The sequence below is a fragment of the Dromaius novaehollandiae genome, chromosome W (genome assembly GCF_036370855.1).
Source record: "Dromaius novaehollandiae isolate bDroNov1 chromosome W, bDroNov1.hap1, whole genome shotgun sequence".
NCBI classification, from domain to species: Eukaryota; Metazoa; Chordata; class Aves; order Casuariiformes; family Dromaiidae; genus Dromaius; species Dromaius novaehollandiae.
Window position 1 is genome coordinate 66,776,166 of NC_088130.1, and position 24,145 is coordinate 66,800,310.

The 24,145-nt window shown below is 43.9% G+C and overlaps 1 protein-coding gene across 1 annotated transcript in view; it reads left to right on the forward strand.

The window, feature by feature from the left end:
• LOC135324488 (urea transporter 2-like) overlaps nucleotides 1–23,900 on the forward strand; it is a 320,822-nt gene extending 296,922 nt beyond the window's left edge. Inside the window, exons 13-22 of the mRNA XM_064500982.1 lie at nucleotides 6,196–6,260; nucleotides 7,365–7,506; nucleotides 13,230–13,392; nucleotides 14,090–14,279; nucleotides 14,667–14,795; nucleotides 15,940–16,132; nucleotides 18,167–18,314; nucleotides 18,917–19,051; nucleotides 20,031–20,080; nucleotides 20,784–23,900. Of these exons, the coding sequence (XP_064357052.1) occupies nucleotides 6,196–6,260; nucleotides 7,365–7,506; nucleotides 13,230–13,392; nucleotides 14,090–14,279; nucleotides 14,667–14,795; nucleotides 15,940–16,132; nucleotides 18,167–18,314; nucleotides 18,917–19,051; nucleotides 20,031–20,080; nucleotides 20,784–20,960 (1,392 nt within the window). The 3' untranslated portion in view covers nucleotides 20,961–23,900. The remainder of the gene's footprint in view (nucleotides 1–6,195; nucleotides 6,261–7,364; nucleotides 7,507–13,229; nucleotides 13,393–14,089; nucleotides 14,280–14,666; nucleotides 14,796–15,939; nucleotides 16,133–18,166; nucleotides 18,315–18,916; nucleotides 19,052–20,030; nucleotides 20,081–20,783) is intronic.
• The last annotated feature ends 245 nt before the right edge of the window (nucleotides 23,901–24,145 follow it).

Below are 24,145 nucleotides of genomic sequence, written 5' to 3' on the forward strand. Positions count from 1 at the left end.
CAAATAAGATAAGCTCCAAAAATTTCCACTTGCTGGAAAGTTGCTCTGTGCTTTCTCAAGGCCAGCTATCTCCAATCTGCAATGATATTCCCTAACACCTGAGGCTCACTCAGCCTTTAATAGATTGCATTTGCCAGGGTAAGGGAAACATCACCATTTTAAGGGTGAGATTTCTATGCTAAATACTGTCCTCTCCCTCCCCTGTAAACAGAAGGGTGTATTTTAATTTGGAAGATGGAAAAAGAGCTCAAACAGGAAACAAACATTTTGCATTTGATTCTGCAGTTCTCAGGGGGTCTTTTACAAACTCGTGCAGCTGTTGCCACAGCTGGAATTCACACATCCCAGTGGCCAGCTGAGAAAACCAGGGATAGCTCTGTGGGAAGCAAAGGTTTCTTCCACCACAATGTCCCCCTGGGAATGAGCAGAGAGTTTGCATCTGGGCACCTCTGTCTGCAGCTCAGCAGCTCCTGAGCACCCCCGAATCCATCAGTACGTTTAGCTGCTTACACTGCAGTGGAGCTGCATCCTCGCATCCCTCTCTGGGGGCAGCCCTCTGCCTAAAGAGCTGAGGCAGGCCAAAATCTGTGCTCCTGAAATCACAGCATGGTTGGGCTTGGAAGGGACCTGGTGCAGCTTCACACGGTACAGCAGCGGTGAAGCACCAAATACAAATGGGAGCCCTTATGAATGCAACTATCTCAACCGCCCAAAACGCAGAGGCACAGGTGTGCTGGCTGCTCAGCCCATTGCAGCAGCTGCAAATCAAATTGTGCTGTGCATCAAATTGCAAAAGGCAGAGAGAGAGACAGAGACATCCTTGAACGGTGCAACTAGAATAATCCGGAGTCTTTTTTCCCTCAGTTCAGGGCTCCCTACTCACACCTGACCTTGCTTCTTAGCTAATTGCTGACAGCTCTGTTGCTCTGCCATCCACAAATTTCTGCTCTGCAAAACCGCTTACGCAGAAGCCAAGCAGCCTGCTTCCTGGCTGTGCAGAAACCCAGAAAGGCAAATATGATGACAGACTATCAGCCCACTACAGTTTCGTACTGTAGCTGAGTGAGTTTATTTCACTTGCGTGAATTAAATCCCGCTCAGGGCACTTTCCATTCCCAGAGGGAAAAAAAAGAGTTATCCAGCAGACGTGACTTTTTTTCTTTTCTCTATTACAAAATGTGAATCTTTCTTGCAAATGGATTTGCAGGTGCTTGTGTGCGTGCATGAAAATGCTGCTCTGCAGTACTGCTCACAAAAATCCTTCAAGCATCCACAGCCAGCGTAACAACATTACTACCCATTGCACTGATTATTATTTTCCATTGCTTCTGCTGTCTGCCGGTTCATCTCTGGAAGCTACCAGTCTTCTTTGTCTTGTTTAGAGCTGCAGCCCATGCCATGTACATCAACTTGCACTTCCACTAAGACCTGCTTGGAAAGACAATAGTAATCACTGGGATTTATATGCTGAAGCAGTTTATTTGGGGGATTATTGCAGTGTTCTCCTCTTTGCTGAGGCCTAACACATTTGTTTCCTACAATGTGCAGGTTTGTGAGAATGGTTTATTTCCTTGAAAGCAGTCACGTTCTGGGTGAGACACCAGTCCCCACCGTGAGGGCAGGTGAAGGGGGAAGGAAACTAAACTGAAATTAGATGAGGGGGAAGGCATAGGGCTGTCTGGAAAGATGGAAAACGAATCCAAACACGGGGACCCAGACAGATGATTACACTCTGCTTTTCTTTGACCTGTATTTCACAACTCCCTAATTTTTCTTCAGGCCTCAGAGACATCTCCTGTGCTGGACACCACAGCTACATCCATACCAGTAAACGGGACGGTGCACATCATCTCCCAGGCTTGTGAGTCCCTAGCGCAGTCCTTGGCATGTGTTGGCCTTGGCCAACCAGCACGCTCCTGAGCAATGCCCAGTTAGCACCACAGCGTTAGCCTGGGCCAAGAACCAGCCGCACTAAGCAGTCTGGATGTGGCTGCCCCGCTTTCGAGGGTGAGACAGTTTAATGCTATGGACATAGGCTCTTCCTTGCCAGTTGGACTCACGGCTAGAGACTGGTCCCAGTGACAAAGTAATTCCCAAGTACAACCACTGCCTAGACGCACCGGGGCACAGCTCCTCCGAGCCCTGGGAAGCTGCCACCCCCAAGCCAAGGCTGGGACAGGGAGCAGGCTCATGCCCTGGGTGCTGCCCCAGTGAGGTTTAAAGATACATCCCTTCTGGCATATTGACTCTGGCAGGCATCCAGCTGGTAGCCCTCAGGAGATCCAGTCTGTCCAAAGCCATATTACTCTTAAGAAGGTAACATATTCACATTCTTCACTCTCACTAGCAGCAACTTTCAATAAAAACCTTGAAAAATCTGCAACTAAGATGAGCTCTGATGTTTGTGAGCCCTCTAGAATTGAGAGCTGAATATCTGCTCTGATTGTCACACGTGGCTGTGCTGGAGATACACCACGAGAGGGAGATGGACACCAGGGCCGGCCAGCCAGCTCTCCTCTGCAGCCTTCCCAAAGGCTGCTCACTGCAGAAAATGTCACACGGTTGCCGTGCAGAGGAATGTCAAACAGCAGCTTTCTCTAGAGAATTTTTACAGGCCAAAACAAAGGGAAAGAAGCACCCGCTGCCTTCAGTTTGGCTTTTGTTCCACTCTACACAAACCCAGAACTATTTCCCTCAACAAACAAGTGCGAGGTTGTGACAGACCTCTCGCATGCTTTGTGCCGAAACAGATTTTTTCCACTCTGCTTTTGCTCATAAAAATGAGATGATGAAAAGCAAAAAGATGCCAAAGGACACAGCCTTGCTGATGTTGCTCCTCTAGGCACCCTGCATCTGGGACCATCCAGTCCTTACCCACGCAGAGGAACTGCCTCGCCGGCTCCCACAGGATCACTCACAGGCTGAGCACTGCCCTCCCTGTGGGTCTCTCCCCCTCCCGAGGTCTCTGAGCCCATTTGGGTTTGAGGCATTTGCTCAGAAGGCTGCGAAACACCCTGTTTGCTCCACAGCCAGGCCTCCAAGAAACTGAGCAACGGTGGCTTGTCAGAAGGTCCCCAGCTTGCTTCCAAGCCCATGTCTCCCCTTGCACAAGACCTGCCTGAGAGCAAAAGTGCCCCAGTGATAAACACCCACTTCTTCTCTGTCTCCACAGTGAGCTACAGACAAACCTTCCTGGTGGTATTTTTAAAAGCCAGGGAGAACCAAGCTCTGAAAAGCATTTTATAGTAGCGACCTTCTGAGGCAAAGCAGAGTCCGTAAGAGTGCTGCTGAACAGGAATATGGATAGGAGTGAAACTGTGTCTGAAGGGGTTTCAGTCCCTCTTGCTCCAGTCCTGGGCTGCCGGGCTGAAAGGAAAGGCTGGATGGGGCTATTTGAAAGCATATTAACTTTTTAATCCTTTGAGGAACAGAAAAGTGGTAACCAATTGCCACCACCTTGGAGACCAAGTGCTGCAGACGGATTTTGCCCACCAAGGAGCTCCTTGGAGCTCCTCACAGAGCTGCAGGGCTGTGATCCAACATACCTCAATTGCCACTGCAACCTCTCCACCCTCCTCCAGAGAAACCGCAGCTTGGGAAAACTTCTCAAAGTGAAGCTGGACATTTAAGTCATAGTTGACCCCGTGCAGAGCACAAGATGACCTCCATGGGTCCCTTCCAACCTGAATTATCCTGTGATCCTAAGCCACTGAAGCAATTGGGTTGGAGAAGTGAACAGTATCATTTGGTATGTAAATTCAGTTTCTCAGACTGAACTGCCCAGGAACAAGGCATGACAAGGAACCCATAAATACTGGCTACATTTCACACATCCATGGCCCAGCCTAGCACAGGCAGGCCAGGACCTGAGTTTTAGCAAGCTGCAGCACTCCATACATGGATTTACGTCATTTTAAAGCACCTGCTGGAGTCCACGAGCTGGTGCAGCTCTGTGCAGACCTAATCCCCGCAGCGTAACCTGAGCCGAGGAACACAGCCAAATCCAGCAGTATAATGGCAATGTGCTGCCGAGTGCTTTCCAGTGCACCTCTTGAAGGCAACCAAGCCTGGAGAGAGGTGTGGAGAAAGAGCATGTGAGGCTGGATTAGGGCCATAAGAGTCTTTCCTGGAAGAGCTGACCAGTTCGAGTGCTGTACCTGACTAACGCGGCTAGACGGCTTCTGCCTGGTGGCCTGACATGCTCAGGGATCATTCAGGCATTTCTCTGGGATAGTCCAGTGCTATGCTGTGTGGCTCAACAGTCCCTAACTATTTGCTACTTAGGCTGCCTGGACACTTAAACACTTCCCTCTGTATGCCCAGAGTCACTAAAGTATTGGCAAAACTGAGCCTCTCTAGATCTACCTTGAGTCCAGTTGGAATCCACCCACCAACCCCTCCTGTGACCGTGTCTACCAGCTCAATCCAAGAGCCATTCTTAGAGACATCTTCCCGCTGAGCACGGGAAGAGAGAGAAACGCATCAACCAGCTTCACTGGCTGAGAGGTGGAGTTAAGCCACAGATTCAACCCTCCTAAATCATGCAGGATTTAGGTTCTAGATACCAACCCCAGCTGCCTTGTCCTCAGCAACAGGTGGTCTTCACAGGTGCCTAAAATCAACAGAGAACTCACTGGTCACTCATATGTGTTACCTGTAGGCTCAGTTCTCATCATTGCATGATTTCCAGGCCTGGCACAGACCAGGGGGCCTGGGAGCCCAAACTAGTGGTACTCCAGCTACCAGGCTATCAAGTAGTCAGCACATGAGCATGGTCTACCTCATCTGTTAAAACAGGAGCAAAACCATGCATGCAGAAATGCAATACTTGGGCAGAAAAGGAAAATGTGATAGAAAGCCTGTCTTAGGCCAGGGATGAGCCTTTTAAGCAGGAATGATGTGCTGTGGGTTCTGCTCTCTGAGTTATTTCCCTCCATTGTTTAATCTGTAGTGCAAAACTCCCCAGCCTGAAAGCTAGGACACTGCAGGGATGTGGCAATGGAAGTCCAGTTCCTCAGGGATGCAGGCAGACCCAGAGCTGAGGTGTCCCACTCCCTGGGCAGATGGTAAAGAACAGGCACATGACTCTTCTTCCTCCTTTTTAAGAGTGATCTCTGTCATTTTTGTCTCCCCACCTTGAATCCCAAACCCCAAAAGACAGGAATAGACACTCAGCACTTGAGTCCTTCATACTTGTCCTGCATACAGCTGGAGGTTGGTGGGCATCTAACTTGGACTGGACTGAATTACTCTAGGGAAGTTTTCCATGGCTCCCACCTTTCTACGTTGGTTGTATAGCAAATTTCAGTCCTTAATTTACGCAATCAGGATTAATTTGGCTGGGTAATGCACACAGCCATGGGCAGGCGTTCCAGCACCTGAATCCAGCACCCAACCAGGGATGCGGCCCAGGCCTTTTGGGAAGAAAACAATCTTGTCTGAACCTCAGGGAATCCCTAAGGCAGTTGCAGCAGTAGTTAACTGTGCCAGGAGTTGGCCGCGTCTACAATCAAGTGAATCCGTCACGTGGCAATGGATCTCATCACTCCTCTGCCTCTAGTTCGCAGGGTGGCTGCTATCAGAGACCTCATTCCCACATAGGTATCAGCAGACTGTGATCCTGTTACTTATTAACCAGCTCTTTGATAAGCTAAACAGGGAGTCGTTACAAGACATCCAACCCAGATGTCAGATCCCGTGGCTTTTTTGTGAATCCCCTCCAATGTGTCAACAACCTCTCTAAGGTGCCAGGACAGTCCTGAATCCGGTTCCCCTAAGGACAACCTTGTCTGCTGGGCACTCAGAGTTGCTGCAGGCACGCTACAGTGGGAAGTAGCGCAGTCCAACAGCCGTCCCCGCCTGCCAGCCGTTCCCTGAGCCCCGGCCCTTTCCCAGACAGCAGAAAAGATGCTGTTTTTAAATGACACCAAGGCCGGGCAGCGCCCTGAACAACCCTGAGACGTGGCAGACATAAAGTGTAAACCTTGATCCAAGATCTCTCCCAGAGGCCCAAATCCTCTGTGAGGATCTCCCACCTAAATTACCCACTGCATTTCCCTTCTTTTGAGATGCAAGGATTCGTTTTACCAGCAGGAAAGCAAAGGCAACCCAAGGAGAAATGAACAGTAAAGAAAAAGAATTGCGCCGAATAGGAACGAAGCCGCTTCCCCTGCAACGTCTCCTTATCTCATGTAGCACGTACTACCGGGAGCAGAGTCAGTGGATGGCAGCATCTGGCTCACTCGCAAAGACTGGTGCCTGTGAGATTAGAGACAGACTTGCTCACGCAGCACTACCAAGCTGACAACTGCTATCGGAAACCCGGCGCTGAGAAAAAATGAATGCAGTCTCCTGTTAAAAACATCTCCATCAAAAGTGAGGCACCCTGGGAATGAACACAATGAGAATAACATCATTTCAGTTAACACAGACGCTGAGCTTGTCTTTCCACGGAGCTGGAAGCAAAGCCATAAAGCTAGATGGGTTCTGGTTCAACAACAAACTATTCACTTCGGCACTTGGGTGAAATTTCAGGGTCGCTTCTCTAAGCGATCGCTCTTCTACAGCGGTTTAAATTAGCATAACAGATTCCTTAAGTTCACAAGCTTTTCTCTGCCCTTTCCTGTATAATTTGCTCTCTCAAGACTTCCCTCTCCAGGCTCATCTCTGCCTTTCACAGCTATTTCACAGCCTTATAAACCTCTCAAATATGCCACAGTTCTAATATTCCAGATTCCTCCAGCGAGCCAGGGAGGCCAGGTCAAAAAAAAAAAAAAAAGAATTTCTCAAGTTACTGGTAAAAAACAATTAAACAATGAAAGGTCATCAGGTACTTGCAGGCAGGTCATCGTTCCAGTGTGTTAACACAATTGTGCCTCCGAAAGCTACCCAGAAACACAGCCAAATCGATATACTGCTACGCGCACTCCCAGTTCAGGGGTGGGCTGAGGGCAAAGTTTCTACGTCTCGCTCCAAATTATTACCATGGCTCTGAAGTCTGTGCAGTGGGGACACCTCAACCAATGTTTTTGCTGTTGGTTTCCCCCTCCGCTATACAGCCAACAACAATGTTCGTGCGGAGACAGAAGGATGCTGAGTTGTCTTGATTGAGGAGATTAACACTGGCAAGGTCTAGCTCAGGTCCTCTGTGAGTCTGCTTTGAAGACTTAGAGGCAGAGTCCTTTTAAGCGGAAGGAGGAGAAAAGACTGGGTTAAAAGAGACTTAGTTAAAAAAATAAAAAACAAAAAAAGCAGCAGGGAAGAGGACATTTGGAGAGGCTGTTGGCAAGAGACCAAGGACAAAACAAGAGGAAAGGTGGAGAATTCAAGCGGGAACCTTCTTGACGTGTTTGGAGCTCGCAAAGTGGGAGGAGAAACAAACTAATTAGTAATATCAGGACAGGAGCCATGCTAGCCTATATAAGTTGGTGGGGTATTTTCTTTTTCCATCGTAGCCCTTCTGCACTGCCCAGCAAAGCAACAGCTCTCCCCAAACTCATCAAGAAGGTAAGCATACTTTCTTCGCTTCTTTTAATGCACAGCAATAAACCTGTACCACGTTACTGACTGACTTACTTATCTCTGAGTCTTTCTCCTGCACCAAAACACAAAACAAACAGCGTTTAGACCGTCCTCCCGAATGAAAGCAGCTAGGGCAGGCTCATGAGGAACACTGAGGTTAGGGAAAGTCGCAGGGATCTTAATTATCAGGGATTTTCTAGCAGGCTGAGGACTTACTAGTATTTCTTAGCCCAGTTGGCTGAAACTTTGAGAAAAACACGGGAATTCTCTACCATCTCCTTTCACTGCCTTTCTATTTTGCACAATGAAAAATGCCCAGATAGGAATAATATGCAGTTAATGTGATAGGATCTCTGGACTTCTCTGTCACAGAGACCAATCTCTGAAAATCGAAATGGGAATGGGTGTAATGAACATTTGAATCTGAGATGAGCTTCCCATCTGAACTAATGCTTTGAAATGTATCTTCTGGGGCAAATCCTGAACTCTTCAGCAGGGGTCAAGTGCATTATAATCTCTTTGCTTTAGGAAATGAGCTTGCGCATGCATGCGTTCGTATACCCGACACAACACTTTATACCTATCCAGCTTTACTCAGCCGCTAGTAATTGCACAGGCTGTGCTGAAATCAGAGCTGGAGAGAATCCGGCCCTTTCCTCCTATTGTACTCGGATGCAGGAATTCCTCTAAAACCACGCTGCGCCCAGCGCTGGCTGGCTGCGCGCTGCACGGGAACAGTTCTGGGAATGCAAGGTACAATGCCTGCGATTGTGTGGCAGCAGCCGCTCGGGCAAGCAAATACCGCATGTTAATTCAAATCCTCTTGATTTACCAAGAATTACTTGAATTTTGTCAGAGAGGGAGGAAAATTCCAGCCAGGAGCAGGCAGCACTAGATAACTTTGCTGCATTTTCGGGGACAAAAGACCAACACCTAGTGACACAGGCACCAAGCTGGAAATCAGAATTACCCATGAGTGTTGAAATAATAAGCCAAATAAAAGCCTCTGTTCCTATACCAGCCAAACACTCAATGAATGTGTCCTGGGCTTGTCTCAATTTCAACAAGCGGATAAAAAAGTATTTGCAGGCCAGACGCTGCAGGGCTGCAGCACCAGCATGGAGGTTGCTGGGCTGCAGCTTTAATGAGGCACTACTGGGATGCCGGTTGGTATGGCGTGACATGGAAGAAAAGTACACAAGTGGAAAAGAAATTGATTTAGGGAGACACAAAGTTGCATAACATCAGTTCTTTGCTACCAGACAGTTATTAACTCTGAAAAGAGGAGAAAAAAATCAATAGATTGGCTTCTTGGCCCTGTGATGACTTCTTTTTCATACATGAGAAACATTTTTTTTTCCTGTTCCATGTTCAAGGGTTCCATTTCATAGCCAATACAAAAGCATTTAGATACTTTTAGCTGAAAAACTCTTGGTCTTGCTTATGTGAACATCCTCACTGGGGAAGGCAAAGAGATACTTATCCAATGGCACAAAGTTTTCTAGGTCAGAGGGGCCACAAGCTTCTGGAATCACTGGGGAAGAGCAACAGCACCCCACATCTAGCTCTCACTTACATGGTACACCATGCTAAAATAGTTTGAAATGGTTACGTTGCGTTTACCCCACAGCACAAATCAGTACTTGAACCCCAGAGATCGGAATCACATCCTGACTGCTGTCTGCCTGGGTCGTGCTGCTGCTCCTCTATCACGCTAAACTTCAGCATCAGCATCAGGAATCCACACTGGATTTCCTACCAACTGCACATCTGGAGACGCTCTCCAGAGCTTATGCAAGAACACGTAGGGCACTTAAAGCGGCGTATCTGAGCACAGAACTCACAGTCCTGAGTTAAGAAACTGAGATCAAAAAACACTTTCACAGAATGATGGAAATAAGGAACACAAAAATAAAAGTATCATCCCCTCCCTCCCCCAAAATAAACCACTCTGTTCCAGCAGAATAGTCCTCTCACAATTATTTCCATTTTCCTCTTCCTTGCATCAAGAAGAAAAGCCTACTTTTGGACACTGAAAACCAATGTTAACTTAGCTTTAATGGCAGGTCTTTAAAAGATCTGCCGTAGACTGCCTTCATGCAATGCCCATCAGAATACACACTTTTCAGCTTAACTTTAAATTCAGGCACCACCGTCTTAAACTTCTCTGAACATCTCCATTGTTCTAGAGTCAACAGCTGGGATGAGACACCATTTGAAGGATTAACTCCCTGTTTCTTACATTATTTTTTAAATAGCTGCTATTAGCCACTCCATGAAACAAGATAATGTGTTAATGGACCTTCGGTCTGAGCATTTGTGGCAGTTACTGCTTCTTATAATGTCACAAGTCATTAAAAATGCCAAAAAAAATCCTTTTCTACCTTGCCTGATGTTGGTTTCCAAATGACTCACTGCTCCCTTCTGCTTTCTTTTGTCCACTAAGTAGAGGTAGCTTAAGTCCTCCATAGTCTGTGTTTCTAGACAAATAAGAGTTTCTGGAGAAAAAGCAGATACACATTTTGATACTTTCTAATGTAGGTGCTTGCAATCATCTAGGGCAATAATCCCATGAAGGGAAAATGCAAATCATCCAAGAATCTTGTGCAAAATGAGCTGATCTTGCCTACCCCCAGCCATGGTGAGAAAGCCCCCACTGCAGTGGTGATGGCCGAACCACCGCAGGCAGGAAGACAGTCACCACTCTGAGTCTGGGATGTGATTCGGGGTGGCAGTGAAGCCAGTGGGTTAGATCTGGCACTTTACAGTGTCCTGAAGACCCCACCTGAAACTGAGCACGTTCTTAGCCTAACCGTTACATACCAGGCTGCTCTGCAGATGATGGGTATGTTTCATACTGATTTTCTTCCCCTTCAGCACGTATAAACTAATAGAAATGGCGACCCAAAGTTCTCTGAGAAATATATGAGATCCCTCCAATAGCCTACTCTTGAAAGACACATCACTTGACGGACAGGGACATAACGAATGTGAGTTTAAGCTGCACTGCTGCCCAGAACGTGCCCATGATCTCCCACCAAGTCCACTATTGAATACTCTGGAAGAATAGGTATGCAGAGCTTTAATGTAGCCTTCACTGGGGGTGAAGTTCAGGCCAGGATGGTGGCAGTGACTCACTTGGTCACCTGGTCTTCTTGCCATGCCAAGTGCGTTGAGCTGATGCTCGTGAAAATCCAGAGCAAAGGAGTTCTCCAGACTCAGACTTGTGCTGTGCAGTACTGACACTGGCCCTACACAATTTCCATCTTGGCAGCACAGCCCAGGTCACTGCCAAACAGCATCTCAATAGCAGATGAAAGGCTTCACATCTCACAGGGGCTTATGTGCAATTACTATAAATCTCAGGAAACAAAATTGCGTGAACAAGAAAAGAATCTCCACTCAGATGTTCACCACAGGAGAAGTCCTTTCCAGTTCATTCTGGCCCTGATTTAGTAAAGCCATGAATTCATGTTGCTTCACTGGGAATTTAAGTGTGCACTTAAGTGCCTTCCTGTGGCAAAGCAACAAGTATGTGTATCAGTGAATGAGGGCCTCTAACATGATCCATTCTCTTCTCCACTGTGCAAGTTGGCCAGACAATGGCTCTGACATTTCTTCGCGTGCACATTATGTTCCAAGCTGCAGAGCATCTCCAAATTCCTACAGCGCAAACAGCTCCCACTCAGCATGCAGGGAAGCATACGAGGTATGCTAGCACTGGACACACAACATATCTTCGCAATTGCAAATGCAAATGCAGCATCCCTTGCTTTTATGAATTAGCAACATAGAAAGCATAAGTCAGGTAAAGAGAGAGATTCTTTAAATTGAAAATGTAAATGCACTTTCACCAATGAACAGCATTTATCTTGGCTGGAAATTTTTGCTACTTGATTTAACTGAAAGTGCACCCAATTCACTTATTCCATTATTTCAGAATAAAATATGAGAAAAGCGAAGGTTAATGAATCAAGGTAATGAATTATAACTGAGCCAGGGAAAAGCCTTCTAGCACTGAGAAACTATCCCTAGCAACACTCTCATCTTTTCTTCTCTTCCTTCTCTATTTAAGCTCCTTATCTATTCTTTCTATCCACAGTTAAATTCCACACCCTTCTACCTAGTGGTGCTGTCTTCAGCCATTTTCTTGTGGAACCTATGCTTGCAGTAACTGGGCTCTTCCAGAAACAAAAAAATCTTCATTTATTATCTGTGCAAATATTTTCTACTTCATGAACTGTCACTACCATCCCTCCAATAATATATAGTAAGAAATTGGCCAAGATGTATGTTAACCAGCCATTCCCTCAACCAGACTCAAAACCGCTTAACCATGTGTTTTAGATCTGCATAAGCAACACCCAGGGGTGAGGCTGCCTTAGCTTAAGTAATCAGTCCCTATATTTTTGAAGTATGAATTCTCTTCCCCAGCCGCCAAGAAGGCTTACACTGAAGTTGCATGAGAATCGAAATCTAATTCCAATAGTTATGTGCTTATATCATCTGATTTAGACTATCAACTCACAACCTAAATTCTTTATTTCTCACACAAGCTGTTACTCATCAGTCAAAACTGATGCAGCTCTAGTTTTGTATTCATTCAACAACGCACTTTGTCTCAGGTTTTCTTTGCACTGCCAACTACCAAAAATTAGTCTGATTCTTCAGGAAACTGAATGCACTCCAGGGTTTGGCCATTTTTAATTCTCTAGCTCAATATTGAGAATTGCTTCTTAAACAAATGAGGAATTGGCTATGAGACATTTTTAAAAACCCAGTGTTTAAAGTTGGATGTAAGGGTCTGATCCAGGGGTCTGAATGTAGTTGCCTAGAGCCATATGAAATACCCAAGGGTATTCCAGCAGCTGTTACTCCAAAGAGCACAGGTCCCGAAAGGGACAACATAACTATCAGCCTTGTGTGCCTCAGACACCCTCAAGAACCTAAATTAATGTTAAACACCTCTGTTCAGCCTACAATGCTCCCCTACCTTACTTAAGGCTTGATATAGTGTCTGCTAAACTTAGTAAGTCTTTCATCAATCCCTGGGGGTTACTTATTACAGGTGCCTAAACGTGGTCACCTATCTTGTCTTACGCTGAAGCAAAATAGCCAGCACAGGCCACCTAACATGCAAGCCTACTGGGTGACTGACAGAGAGAAGGCATCATGACTAAAGCAGAATGGAAATAAGCACTCTAAATATGGCCTATAATCTCTGAAATCAGTGCCTGGCACTTCTGAAGAAAAGGCAGCTAAAATACAATTAAAGGGAGCAAAAAAAATTTGAGTAGGTATGTAAGTAACAGTGAGGCACCGCAAACAAGCTTCAAGCTAAGCCCATGCTCATGAGAAAGGCTGAACTGCCCTCAGTAGGTGACCATGTAAAGACCTATGAGCCCAGCTTTAAGTACCTATTATTGATGGCTGCAAGAAGCACCTACATCAACTCAGACTGGAAATATGGCTTAAGCAGCAGGGGAAACTTAATCATTGAAACAACTTCCTAGATGTGGTGGAATCACCATCACAATAAGTCTTGAGAGTCCACTTCCAGGGAGCCAGTGTCTCCTAACGAAATCCTGCCCTTCTTGAAAACACCTTTTCACCAGGCGGCCCGTTTCCAGTATGTAGCAATAATGAGTGGTGGGGAGAACAGAGGCATTGTAATGTAATGTCATTTTTTTCCATGAATTCCACCAAAGGCTCAGAACACCACCATGGAAAACAGCATTGACGTTAAGATAGAAACCAAGGGAGAGAAAAAGCCAAGAAAGCAGAATCCATTGAGCAAAGGTGGAAAGAGAGTCTGCAAAGCTGTTGGCTACATCACTGGGGACATGAAGGAATTTGGAGGCTGGATAAAAGGTAAACCTACTTCATTGTAACTAATTAGGGGATTCCAAAGAACTGTATCAAAGGAATAATAAGTAACTTCTCAACCACAAGATTCAAGTTGGAGTGGAACAGAAACAACTGCCTGGATTTATTTCATTTTTGTAGAAGAAACTCAGCTTTGTAAAGAGAGCCACACACTGCTTAAACCTTGAAGATGACTGAGATGACATTTACCTCCCAACATGCTATGTATAATGTGAATTTTGTCTGAGGGAACATAGCCCAGAATGCTTATTCTGTGTTCTGTCATTCCTTATAACATTCCCTCTCCTTTCAGCTGAGTAGTTTCTGTCAAGCCTAATGCTACTGTGAAGTTAAATTACATGCAGGTAGGTGTGTTTGGTCCCCATAATAAATCAGCAATGGGATAGTCGCACAATTTGCCATGAGACACAGACGTCATAAATTAGCCAGTTCATATGAAACTGGTCCAGTGTACTTTATAACAGGGGACTCTGGCAACCACACCGTTCATCCCAGCTTTCCAGCTGCAAAACTTACTACAGACCATAATAAATCCCGGTCAGCTTTTACAGTCTTGTTGATTCATCGCTTCAGTCGTGCTGCCAAGCTCCACTGCCAAAACTATTCTTGAGTTTCAAAAAAAGCATCCCAAATCAGTCTCATCTGTGCTTTTTTGGTTTTTTATTTAATTGCTCTCTTCCAGATAAACCTCTCATGATCCAGTTTATTGATTGGGTGCTGCGTGGGATATCCCAGGTGATGTTTATCAATAATCCCCTTAGTGGGCTTATCATAGTTGCTGGCTTCCTGGTGCAGAATCCTTGGTGGACACTCACAGGCTGTTTGGGAACAGTTGTCTCAACTTTAACAGCACTTATTCTGGGCCAGGACAGGTAAGTTCATCCTTTGCTCCTTGAAAATCAAACTGTCACTTCAATACTGACATAGGTGTTAAACAAGTGAAATCAATGAAAAGCATGAGTTTAGCCTTAGCTAAAACTGTTAGGAACAGACAGATCTTCCAACCAGCTTCTTCTGGCACGTAGGGACACAGGGCACACAGCTGCAGTGCTACGCCAGGCTGCATAAATGCGTAAGGAGTAGTCGAGGCTGAGAAGACATGTAACTCAAGCGTGTGAGATTGCAGGTCAGTGCATGAAATGTGGCAGGTCATCATCACCACACAGAATCACGACTGTGCATGTGGAGGAATGGTGTGATGTGAGGACAGCACTTGAGGCAGAGCAGAGTTCAAGATGATCGGGTTTTGTTCCACACAGATCGGCCATAGCAGCAGGCCTGTATGGCTACAACGGGGTCTTGGTGGGATTGCTTATGGCTGTCTTCTCTGCTAAGGGAGACTACCACTGGTGGCTTCTACTCCCAGTGGCACTGGTGTCCATGACGTGGTAAGTCGCACATCTCTTCAGCTTCTTATTCTAGTCCCTGTTTCTCTGAACTGAGACTGAGCCATCATATTTTTTTGCTGTGCTTTGCAGGATCCAAATGAAAAAGAAACATAATTGGCATACTTGCGCTTCTAAAACTGTATCATTATCTGTACTTTTAAACCTGAATGTAAGCCCAAAACAAATGAAATACACACATAATCGCAAATAAATCCAAAGGCCATACGGAAAATTGATGGTTAACCATAGTCATTCAATGCCTTACATGTTAGCCATATTGCTGTGATGCATCAATTCATTTTTGTCTCAAGAGAAACATAATTTTCACCATTCCCTGCCACCATCAACCACAAGTACTTCATCTATTTAAGCCACCATATAAAAATGTCATGAAAATTTACTGCTCTGGGTACAGAGTTACAAAAGCTGCTCAGTAGTTCTAAGATGATGGTTGATGCTCATGAGAAAACAAACAACTAATAATGCTTTACTCACATATGTGACACCATACTCTGTTGGGTAGTTGGACAGGAAGAATTTTGAAAATTGGTCTTTGAGCCCCAGATGTCTGGCTGGAGATTACTAAACCATCCATGCAGATCACTGGTCTGACTGAAGTTCATGTAGTTCTATACTCACTGTAACAAGCATATTTTCGATGCCAGTATTTCCTTCTGATGACCCTGAATCATAAGCTTAAACAAGGACACTTCTTTGCAGTTCACTCAGACCTGGCCCTGGTGTCCTAAATTCAATCCACTTCAAGTACTACAAGAAAAATTAAGCATGGAGACTGAGCTGGGGAATAACTCCTCTGAATCACTGGAGCTTCACCAGTTCACACCAACAGGATCTTGGCCCCTTCATGGTCACCAAATTAAACACAATATCGTATTGCAAAACATGACAGGAACCCACACTGCTAACTGAAATGCCCTGGGAAGGGTATGAAATTTGCAGAGTGACCCTAACATATCTCTCACTGTCAGAAAGAGTGACGAAATCAAACAGCTTCTAAGAAAAAAAAATGGACAAAACGAATTTCCTTCAGTTGTCCAAATATTTTTTTTTCTTTTACCTAGCAGAGTTACTGAGTCATTTGTGATCACAAGCTCCTAGTGAGATCATTATGTTCTTCTTTCAGCCCCATTTTCACCAGTGCTTTAGGCTCAGTCTTCAGTAAGTGGGATCTGCCTGTTTTCACCTTGCCTTTCAACTTGGCCTTGACTCTCTATCTGGCTGCCTCAGGACCCCATAACCTCTTCTTCCCTACAACTCTCATTCAGCCTGCAACAACAACACCCAACATCACCTGGACTGATGCTGAAGTGCCAATGGTAGGATTCCCTAAAAACACAGCCTTCTCCATTTACAAAGAAATCCACTATAGGGCCATATTACCTTCCTTTACATTACTGCGATAGGGCCTGGCAATACAAGGTTGCATTTATAAAACAGCTATTATCCAATACATAAAGGTTGACTCTAAGAATTGACATTTTTGATAGCTTCAGAAAGAGAATCTTTTTAGTATCTGGTATCTTTTGTTTACAATTGGATCTAAATGTATCTATTATAATCTTTGAAGAGCCTCTGAAGTCTAATTATATTACTGTGGATATACTGGTCATGAGTCCATAGCTCAGGTTATGCTGAGACTCCCGTTAACTCATAGGTTAATTTTAGTGTTCTACACAGAAAGTGTTGTGTTTTCAAAAATGCATCAAAATGCAATCTTTCTGTTAAGCAACGAGCATGTAGATACTACTATGACAGAAATATTACAAACTTGGATGCAGGCACATATCCATATATTTTTAGCTAATACTCAAAAGGGGCCTATCCAAAGCAGTATTTTATTCTCCTGCATACACAGTAAACAACATGGATACTAGAGTAGTAACTTTCCCTCTAAGGCTCAGTGGACTATTTTAAGCAGTTGTGATTAAGAAAAGGGAGTTATTAAGAAAAGGAAGTTAATTGACACTAAACAGCAATAGACATAGGTGAAATTTCTAAAGGGATCTTTATCTATGATGGATAATTTTATTGGGACCATAAATGGACTATTCCACATGGGTGGAACAGAACATTTTGAGGAAGAGTGTCTCAAAATCACCTCTATGCTGTAACCAAGTAGGACTCTGTCCCACCAACTCTGCAACTCTCATGCATTCATATTCCTAGAGAATCCCAAGGGTGTCTGAGGTATACAAATAGATATAACCTAACCTGGAAAGTCTTGTAATTCTGGCGAAGCCATACTGGTGTTCTCATCCTCTGATCTGCCCACCTAGAGGTGAACACCTTTTCAAAGACATCATCTACCCAAGCACTTCTATCTCCTACATTCATTGTCATGCTCCATAACAACTTGTGGAAACGGCCAAGACAAAGTCAACAGCACATGTAAAGTCAATAAAGAAGCCCTTCTGAGTCCTTTAATGGGAGATATTTACCTTTGACATTATCAGAGACCAAAAATCTGGCTGAGGAACTACTAATACCAGCTGAAGGAACAAGGCATTACTTATTTTCATTAAAGCCCTGTGGAAATGCCATGCTGTCTCCCTAGAACTGTACAAACTTTCCACTTACACTCTGGAAAGTGAGACCGCATCCAGCAAATGTTGAATATGAACCAGGCCTGTACTCCGGATGCTGTCACAGTCTGTCCGAGTTTATTCTTTAAAATAATTACTAGAGAGAGCTACCTAATTAAAGAGGTGTAATGCTGTGGGCAAGACTAGATGCATAAAGTGAATGTCTATCATGAGGCAGAAGGCTTTCAGGTTACTTATTAACACATCCTATTGCTAGGTTTACAGAGGAAAACAAAGAAGTAGCTCTGTGGGATGAAAAACACATGAATATGTGAGAGAGAGTCGCAATAACTAACAGCTCCATCTCACCCTGAGTCAACTGCCCAGAATAACTGCTCTGTTGCTAAGCGAAAGGAGACCCATCAGTGAATTTGACAGGACATCAGATAAAACTTTGAGCACTTAGTAATTTCCCTTCTCATCCATCCAAAGTGGGGTCAAATCCATTTTTCTGGCAGGGGTTTCTAGGCCGTGAATTATTATAACACGGAATCCCCTCAAGAGCACATTTGAAGCCAGATTCCCTTGGTTTCAAGGTTGACGTACTGAGTTGGATTTTTTGAGGTGTGGTAGCACAGGCTGCTGCTATAGGCACTAAAAGTCTGTCTTTTTCTTCTATCCAGCCAGCTATTTTTACAAAACCTCCAGAACTTAACAGAACTTCTATCATTCAGTCAAATTAGGTTGAAAGTGGCCAAGAAAACTAGGTTTTTCAAAAAAATGAATCAACAAAGCAGATAACAAATTATCCTTTTTTCATTCTTGCAGCTGCTCCAATCCATTCCGGTCGGCGTTAGTCAGATATATGGCTGCGATAACCCCTGGACTGGGGGAATTTTCCTGGTTGCTCTATTTATCTCTTCTCCACTCATTTGTCTGCATGCGGCAATTGGATCAGCAGTGGGGATGCTGGCAGGTAAAGATTTGATATCTGTCACAGATTTATACAGAAGCACAGAGAATAAAAGAACTAGAGTGACTGGAACATTTACAGTCACAAATGTTTTTTCCATTGGAAAATGAAGGCTTGAAAAAGTATATAGACTTCTGCCTTAAAAATTCTTTTGATTGACTTCCCCATTTTCTTAACTCATTTTACGGCAGTGGAAATGTTGGGAAGAAAAAAATGTATTTTTGGTTAAAATGAATTTTTATCATGAAATACTTCATTTCTGGACACCTTCTGATGTTTTTAGGAGCCGTTTAATAAAAACCACAGCCATGAGTCTGAATGTGCAGGCCTCAGGGATGCATTTACAGTTCAAATGTATCCTCATTCACCCATATATCTTCCACTGAAATCACAGGGCCAAATTCAGCTCAGCCACACCAGGGAAAGTCCAGAGCGATTGCACTAGATTAAAGTGGCTTTAGTCTTAGATCGTAACAACCTGACTACAAATAGGAACTTGGTGCATGTACGCAAGCTTCAGCCCTGGAAAACTTGGATTCACTCTGTTTCTCAGCTGCTTTTATCTCTTTGGCCAAGGAATGACACGTCTTTGACTTATTTTACAGCACTGAGCTTAGCAACACCTTTTAGCAGAATCTACTCTGGCTTGTGGAATTACAACAGTTCCCTGTCTTGCATCGCAATCGGAGGCATGTTCTATGCTTTCACCTGGCAGACACATTTGCTGGCAATTGCTTGTGGTACGTACCCTGTGGATTTTCACTACTGCTGTATTTCCTTTTGAAGAGATACAGGATGCGTTTATGTTAGGGGTGGGCTGAAGCCAGATGGTCACATCTAGACAGACAGATGGACTTAGCTGAGATGGACAAACAATTGAGCTGGACGTTAGAGCCATTGCTATAACATACCTTCACAAAATAAAAACAGTGCAACTGCCTTCAGCCAAGTATTACATTCAAAACAAAAGAAATGATCAATGGAAGCTGATCAGCTAGGATCTTTGAAATCAGATGCTTCTTTCTGAGATGTAAAATGTGTTCATTTGGTGTTGCGGGATGCATCACGTTGGTCTTTGTCAATGAAGATACATTCTCAGACTCCTTCTTTGGAGAAGGGCATATCTAACCCTTTAGAAAACTGGAGCTAAAGATCAGCCTGCATCTGAAATTAGACAGTACAGTTTCCTAACTCTATTGAAATGGATACCAGAGGCGTGAGGCACAGAATGATTGAAGAATTATTTATAAGGCAATTCCATATGAAATTTCAATATCACGGAGAGCCGGGGCTGAAACTATTGCTCATTCAGTGCACATATAAAACAGATTTAGCTTTGTATCTCATTGACCCACCTTCTAGCCCTGAAGGCAGGATAAATGTGGGTGGAAGGGTTATTTCCCTATTTAACCCCATCCATCAAGCTACATACTTTCCACATCAGCACGTTTCAAAAGCCTCCGTTTCCACAGTCACATTTTTCATTACTCCACCTCTTTTTCTGCTTTGCCCTTTCCGCGGGCTCCAGGTTGAAGGGGACACTCTGTGCAAAGGCAAGTTTTAAGAGGGGACTACCCAGACAGATTTGTAAATACTGATTAAGCAGAAGGAGGGAGTTACCCGAGGCAGTGTGAGAGCTTGCTCAAGATGTTTGTCCTTTCCAGTCTCTTCAATGCTATGAGCAACTGAACTCACCGGGAATCATCTTTCTTTTTACAGCACTCTTTAGTGCCTATCTGGGAGCGACACTGGCTAATATGCTGGCGATGGTAAGTAGTTTATTAGCTTAGTACAACACAATAGGAAGGTCTTGTTTCCGAATACAGATTTGAACACTTTGTATGTTTTCCTGGCTCATGAGGCAAAAGACTGAGACGCGGAGAACAATTCAGCCAAGGGCAGAACAGAGCTAGGAGAGGGGACACAGTCTGCCCAAGGGGTTGTTGCGGTCCCCACTGAAACAGGTCACTTACAATCATTATTTACCACTTTTCATCCTCGGAGCCTACATGAACTTCCACAGATCAGCCCTCAGCACCCCCAACATAATTACATAGCCATACTTTGTACCTGAAGTAACTGAGAAAGGCATCCACCATGTATGAACAAACCCTGAGTTTGTTTCTAATTGCTTTGCCCAAGTGCCTAAAGGTGGTCAGTACAACAGCCCAAGGTAAAGCTGAATGTTTCTGGTATCCACTCCTATTTCAGCTCCATCCAAAATCACAGAAGATTCATAAAGAGAAGGCAGCCCTCTCACCAGAGCTGATAGATGCCATAGGTTAACACACAATGTCAAGGTCTCATTAAGAAATCCTGCCTCCCTGGGAAGATGCTCCATGCAACACCAATTCAAGGCTTCCTTAAGAAAGCTTATTCTAAGCTGCCCGGCTCTGAGTTTTGTTCAAGGGCTGAGAGATCAAATGAAAGAAAGTCCCATGTTAAATAGGGTTTCTTTTATTTTTTTTCCAGTTTGGGCTGCCATCAGGAACCTGGTCTTTTTGTTTGTCTGCACTGACATTTCTGTTAATAACCACAAACAACTCGGCCATCTACAAGCTACCCCTCTCCAAGGTCACCTATCCAGAAGCCAACCGAGCTTATTATCTGAAGATGAAGAAACATCAGAAGTCTTGCTGTGGGGTATAAAGGCCCAAGAAGAGAGATACTTTGCAGAGTGTAAGGCTAAAGCAGAAGGTATTTTCCCCCAAAAGTGATTTGCATGCTACAAAGTCAAAAGACAAAAAAAATCGCTGCCTTCTGAGTGAAGAGACTTTTTCCTCCACATTTGTTTGTTCCATCCTGTTTAGAAAGAATTGTGCTGTGTTGGAAGAACCCCTCCCGAGACCAATCTGTAATGATTTAAGAGCATATATGCTTAAAAAGACACTTGAATTTTAAGTAGTGGGGAAATGACTTAGAAGTTGAAAAGAAAACTCTGGTCATGAAACCCAGGTCACACCAATCAGGTGTAAAGCAATGAAGAATAGAACATCTTTTGGCATCTGATGGGACTCCTAATTTATGGTTAAAACCAGCTTACCACAGCAATAGGATATGTCTTAGCTTCATATTAGCAAAGAACTGGAAAAAGAGTGCCTTTTCCTAAGTAGAAAATAGGTGGTGGAGAATTCTACCTGGAGGCTCTCTCAAGCCTAGCAGAGAGAGAGGCCCATTAATAATCACTGCACACAGGATGGACACAGATAAATTATGGACAGTGTCACTAATACATGCAAGACTTGTGGTAAAAATCTCAATAATTGGGGGGTTTGTAAAGCCCTAGCTTTTGGATGCTTTAGTTTACACTAGTCTCTAACATTTCGTAAAAAAATTTCAGGCCCACCTAGTTGCAGAGAAAAAGTCTGTAAATTTGAGGCCAAGAAAGCAAATGCCAGTGAAAAGAATCTTTTTCCTAAAAAAAACAAATCAAAACATGATGTTATGTTAATCTCATGTTGCTGTTTAACAGATTTTGTCATGGGTTGCAAAAGGAGGGGACAGCAGCAAAGTCATTGTTGTCCCATCCCTATATAATGAAATGGCTTCTTTCAGTCTGTGCCATAAATAGAATTAATTTAAACTGATCTCCTTGACCTTCCTTCCCAAGCTTTCCCCCAATGACATACAAACATCAAGCAGGAAAACAGTGTATGTCCCAGCCTGTTGCTGAAGTCACTGAAGGGAAGAGGCAGTGGCCTGGTGGATTGTAGCATAGATAACGCCAGTCCTGGAGAACTTCATGGCAGGATATAAGTGTAGGTGAACTCTGCAGCAGACAAGTGGTGTACTACCCTCACATGGACTCTTAGGATCTGGAGATAGCAAAGGAGGAAGTTGACTTTGCACCCCATAAAACAGACTCTGGTGGCTACCTCAGTGGGTGTTATCTCAGCCACCTTTCTGCTTAACTCATCAAAATGAGTCAAGTCCATGAGCATGCTTTTCCTGGCCCGTGAACCTGCTTTGTCGCCATCCTCCCTTTCCTAAATCCCAAATAAATTTAAGACTGGCAATAAGGAAGCTGACCACTCCAGGTAATAAACTACCATAGTTCATGCAATGGACTTCATGGACACAGACCACCATGACTCCATGGTCAGTGAACGTTCAGCTTCCAATCTGGGTTTCTGAAATGCATAGCTGGTGCTGAAACTAGCTATGCAGCAGAAACAGATAAATGGGTCACCAACCAAAGAATATGAGCTGGATTCTGACATCTTCACCACAAATACTTTCCTCTGTGCTCAGGTCCTTCAGTTGGCATTAGTCTACATGCAGTAATGTTGCTCATGGGAAAGCAGATCAAAATCTGTTCCTCATGTGGCAGGGTAAATAAAAAGTAGATTGTGAATACAGCAACTGATTTAGGAGGCTAAGAAAGGAAAATGTCTTTTATAAACACCAGAAAGATCTGAGTGAAAAATATTTGGGATGAACTGCTGGCAGTATTTTCTGGTGAAGTGTTAGGTTTTCAAATGTCTGACAGTATTTCTTTATGAATGCCACTTCAGAGATCGCTTGTAAGATGTACCATTTGCTACATTTTCCTTGGTAAATATCTACATAACATTTTGTGGTGTTAATTTAAAAAAATACTCATAGATCTTTCACTTTGATGCAAGTTTTCCTCTATTTTTCATCACTGAGCACTTCCAAAGACAGATAGCTCTTAAGTTACATCAAAATGGTCTAGAAGATGTTGGAAAATAAAATTATGAAATCAGTGGTGAGAGGGGGAGGCTCCAGCTATTTGGGAAACTTCCATGCATTATATTTAAGGCATTTGGCTGCATCAGTAACTTTAATGTACAAGTGCAAAGTCTGCTTCTGTAACAAGGGGTAGAGTTAGCTGAAGGCATAGTGTTGTGCCTCTAGAAGTAGTCAAGGCTGAAAAACTCATTGCGAGCAGGACATAAGGACTTGATCCAGTTCCTAGGGAAGTCACTGGACCCCTAGATTGGGGTTAGATTCGGTCAGGGAATGCATCTATATATCTGTCAAATTCTCACCGAAAAGGAGAGCTTTTGGTGTCTAAACTGAAATCTCCCTTGTCAGGGACACGTGCCCCAGAGAGAGGGGCCGAGGCTAATGCAAGAGGCTAAAGGCAAAGGCTGTTTCATTCATATGTCAAAATCTGCACTCTAGTATAGAGTACACACTTTATGACCAGTGTAAATCAGCACAGTTTCTTTGACTGGTGCTATTTCAGGTTGCTGTTGCTGAGCAACAGGACCATTTTAGCAGTACTGTAGAGGAACCACACATACAGAAAAGAAAAACAACAAAAGAGCAAGGCCATGTCTCAGCCATTAGTACGACTTCACACATCATTCAGAATTCTTTCTTCATTCAATGCTATCCAGAGAATTCAAAGTCTTCCCCTAACCCTGTGCAGAGTAACATTTATTTGGTAACTTGTCACACGTTATCACTTGGTCAGAATATGCATATCATGCTTTTTCCCAATATCGTTCCTACCAGTCTTTTCTTACAGGACTAATTTATCTTATTATTGAAACTGTTCTGTAAGGTTTTTTGCTGTATATCAAATAAATACTATTCAGAGTTCACAAATCACTGATGTTTTCAAGCATTCTTTCTGCATCCTTGGTTTTGATACATAAATATAAGCAATATCAGAACCATAAGAAACACTTCCATGGGGTAGGACTTCTTTAGGTTCCTTTCTGGACTACTTCTTCCCAGTGCAAGCATCACATAGTGAAAAAAATCTCACTGCATTAAACAACTTTAAAAAAGCAGCCACTTAAAACACTGACATCTGCTTGGAAAACAGATTTCATCCAAAAGTCAAAATCAAATGAACTCCT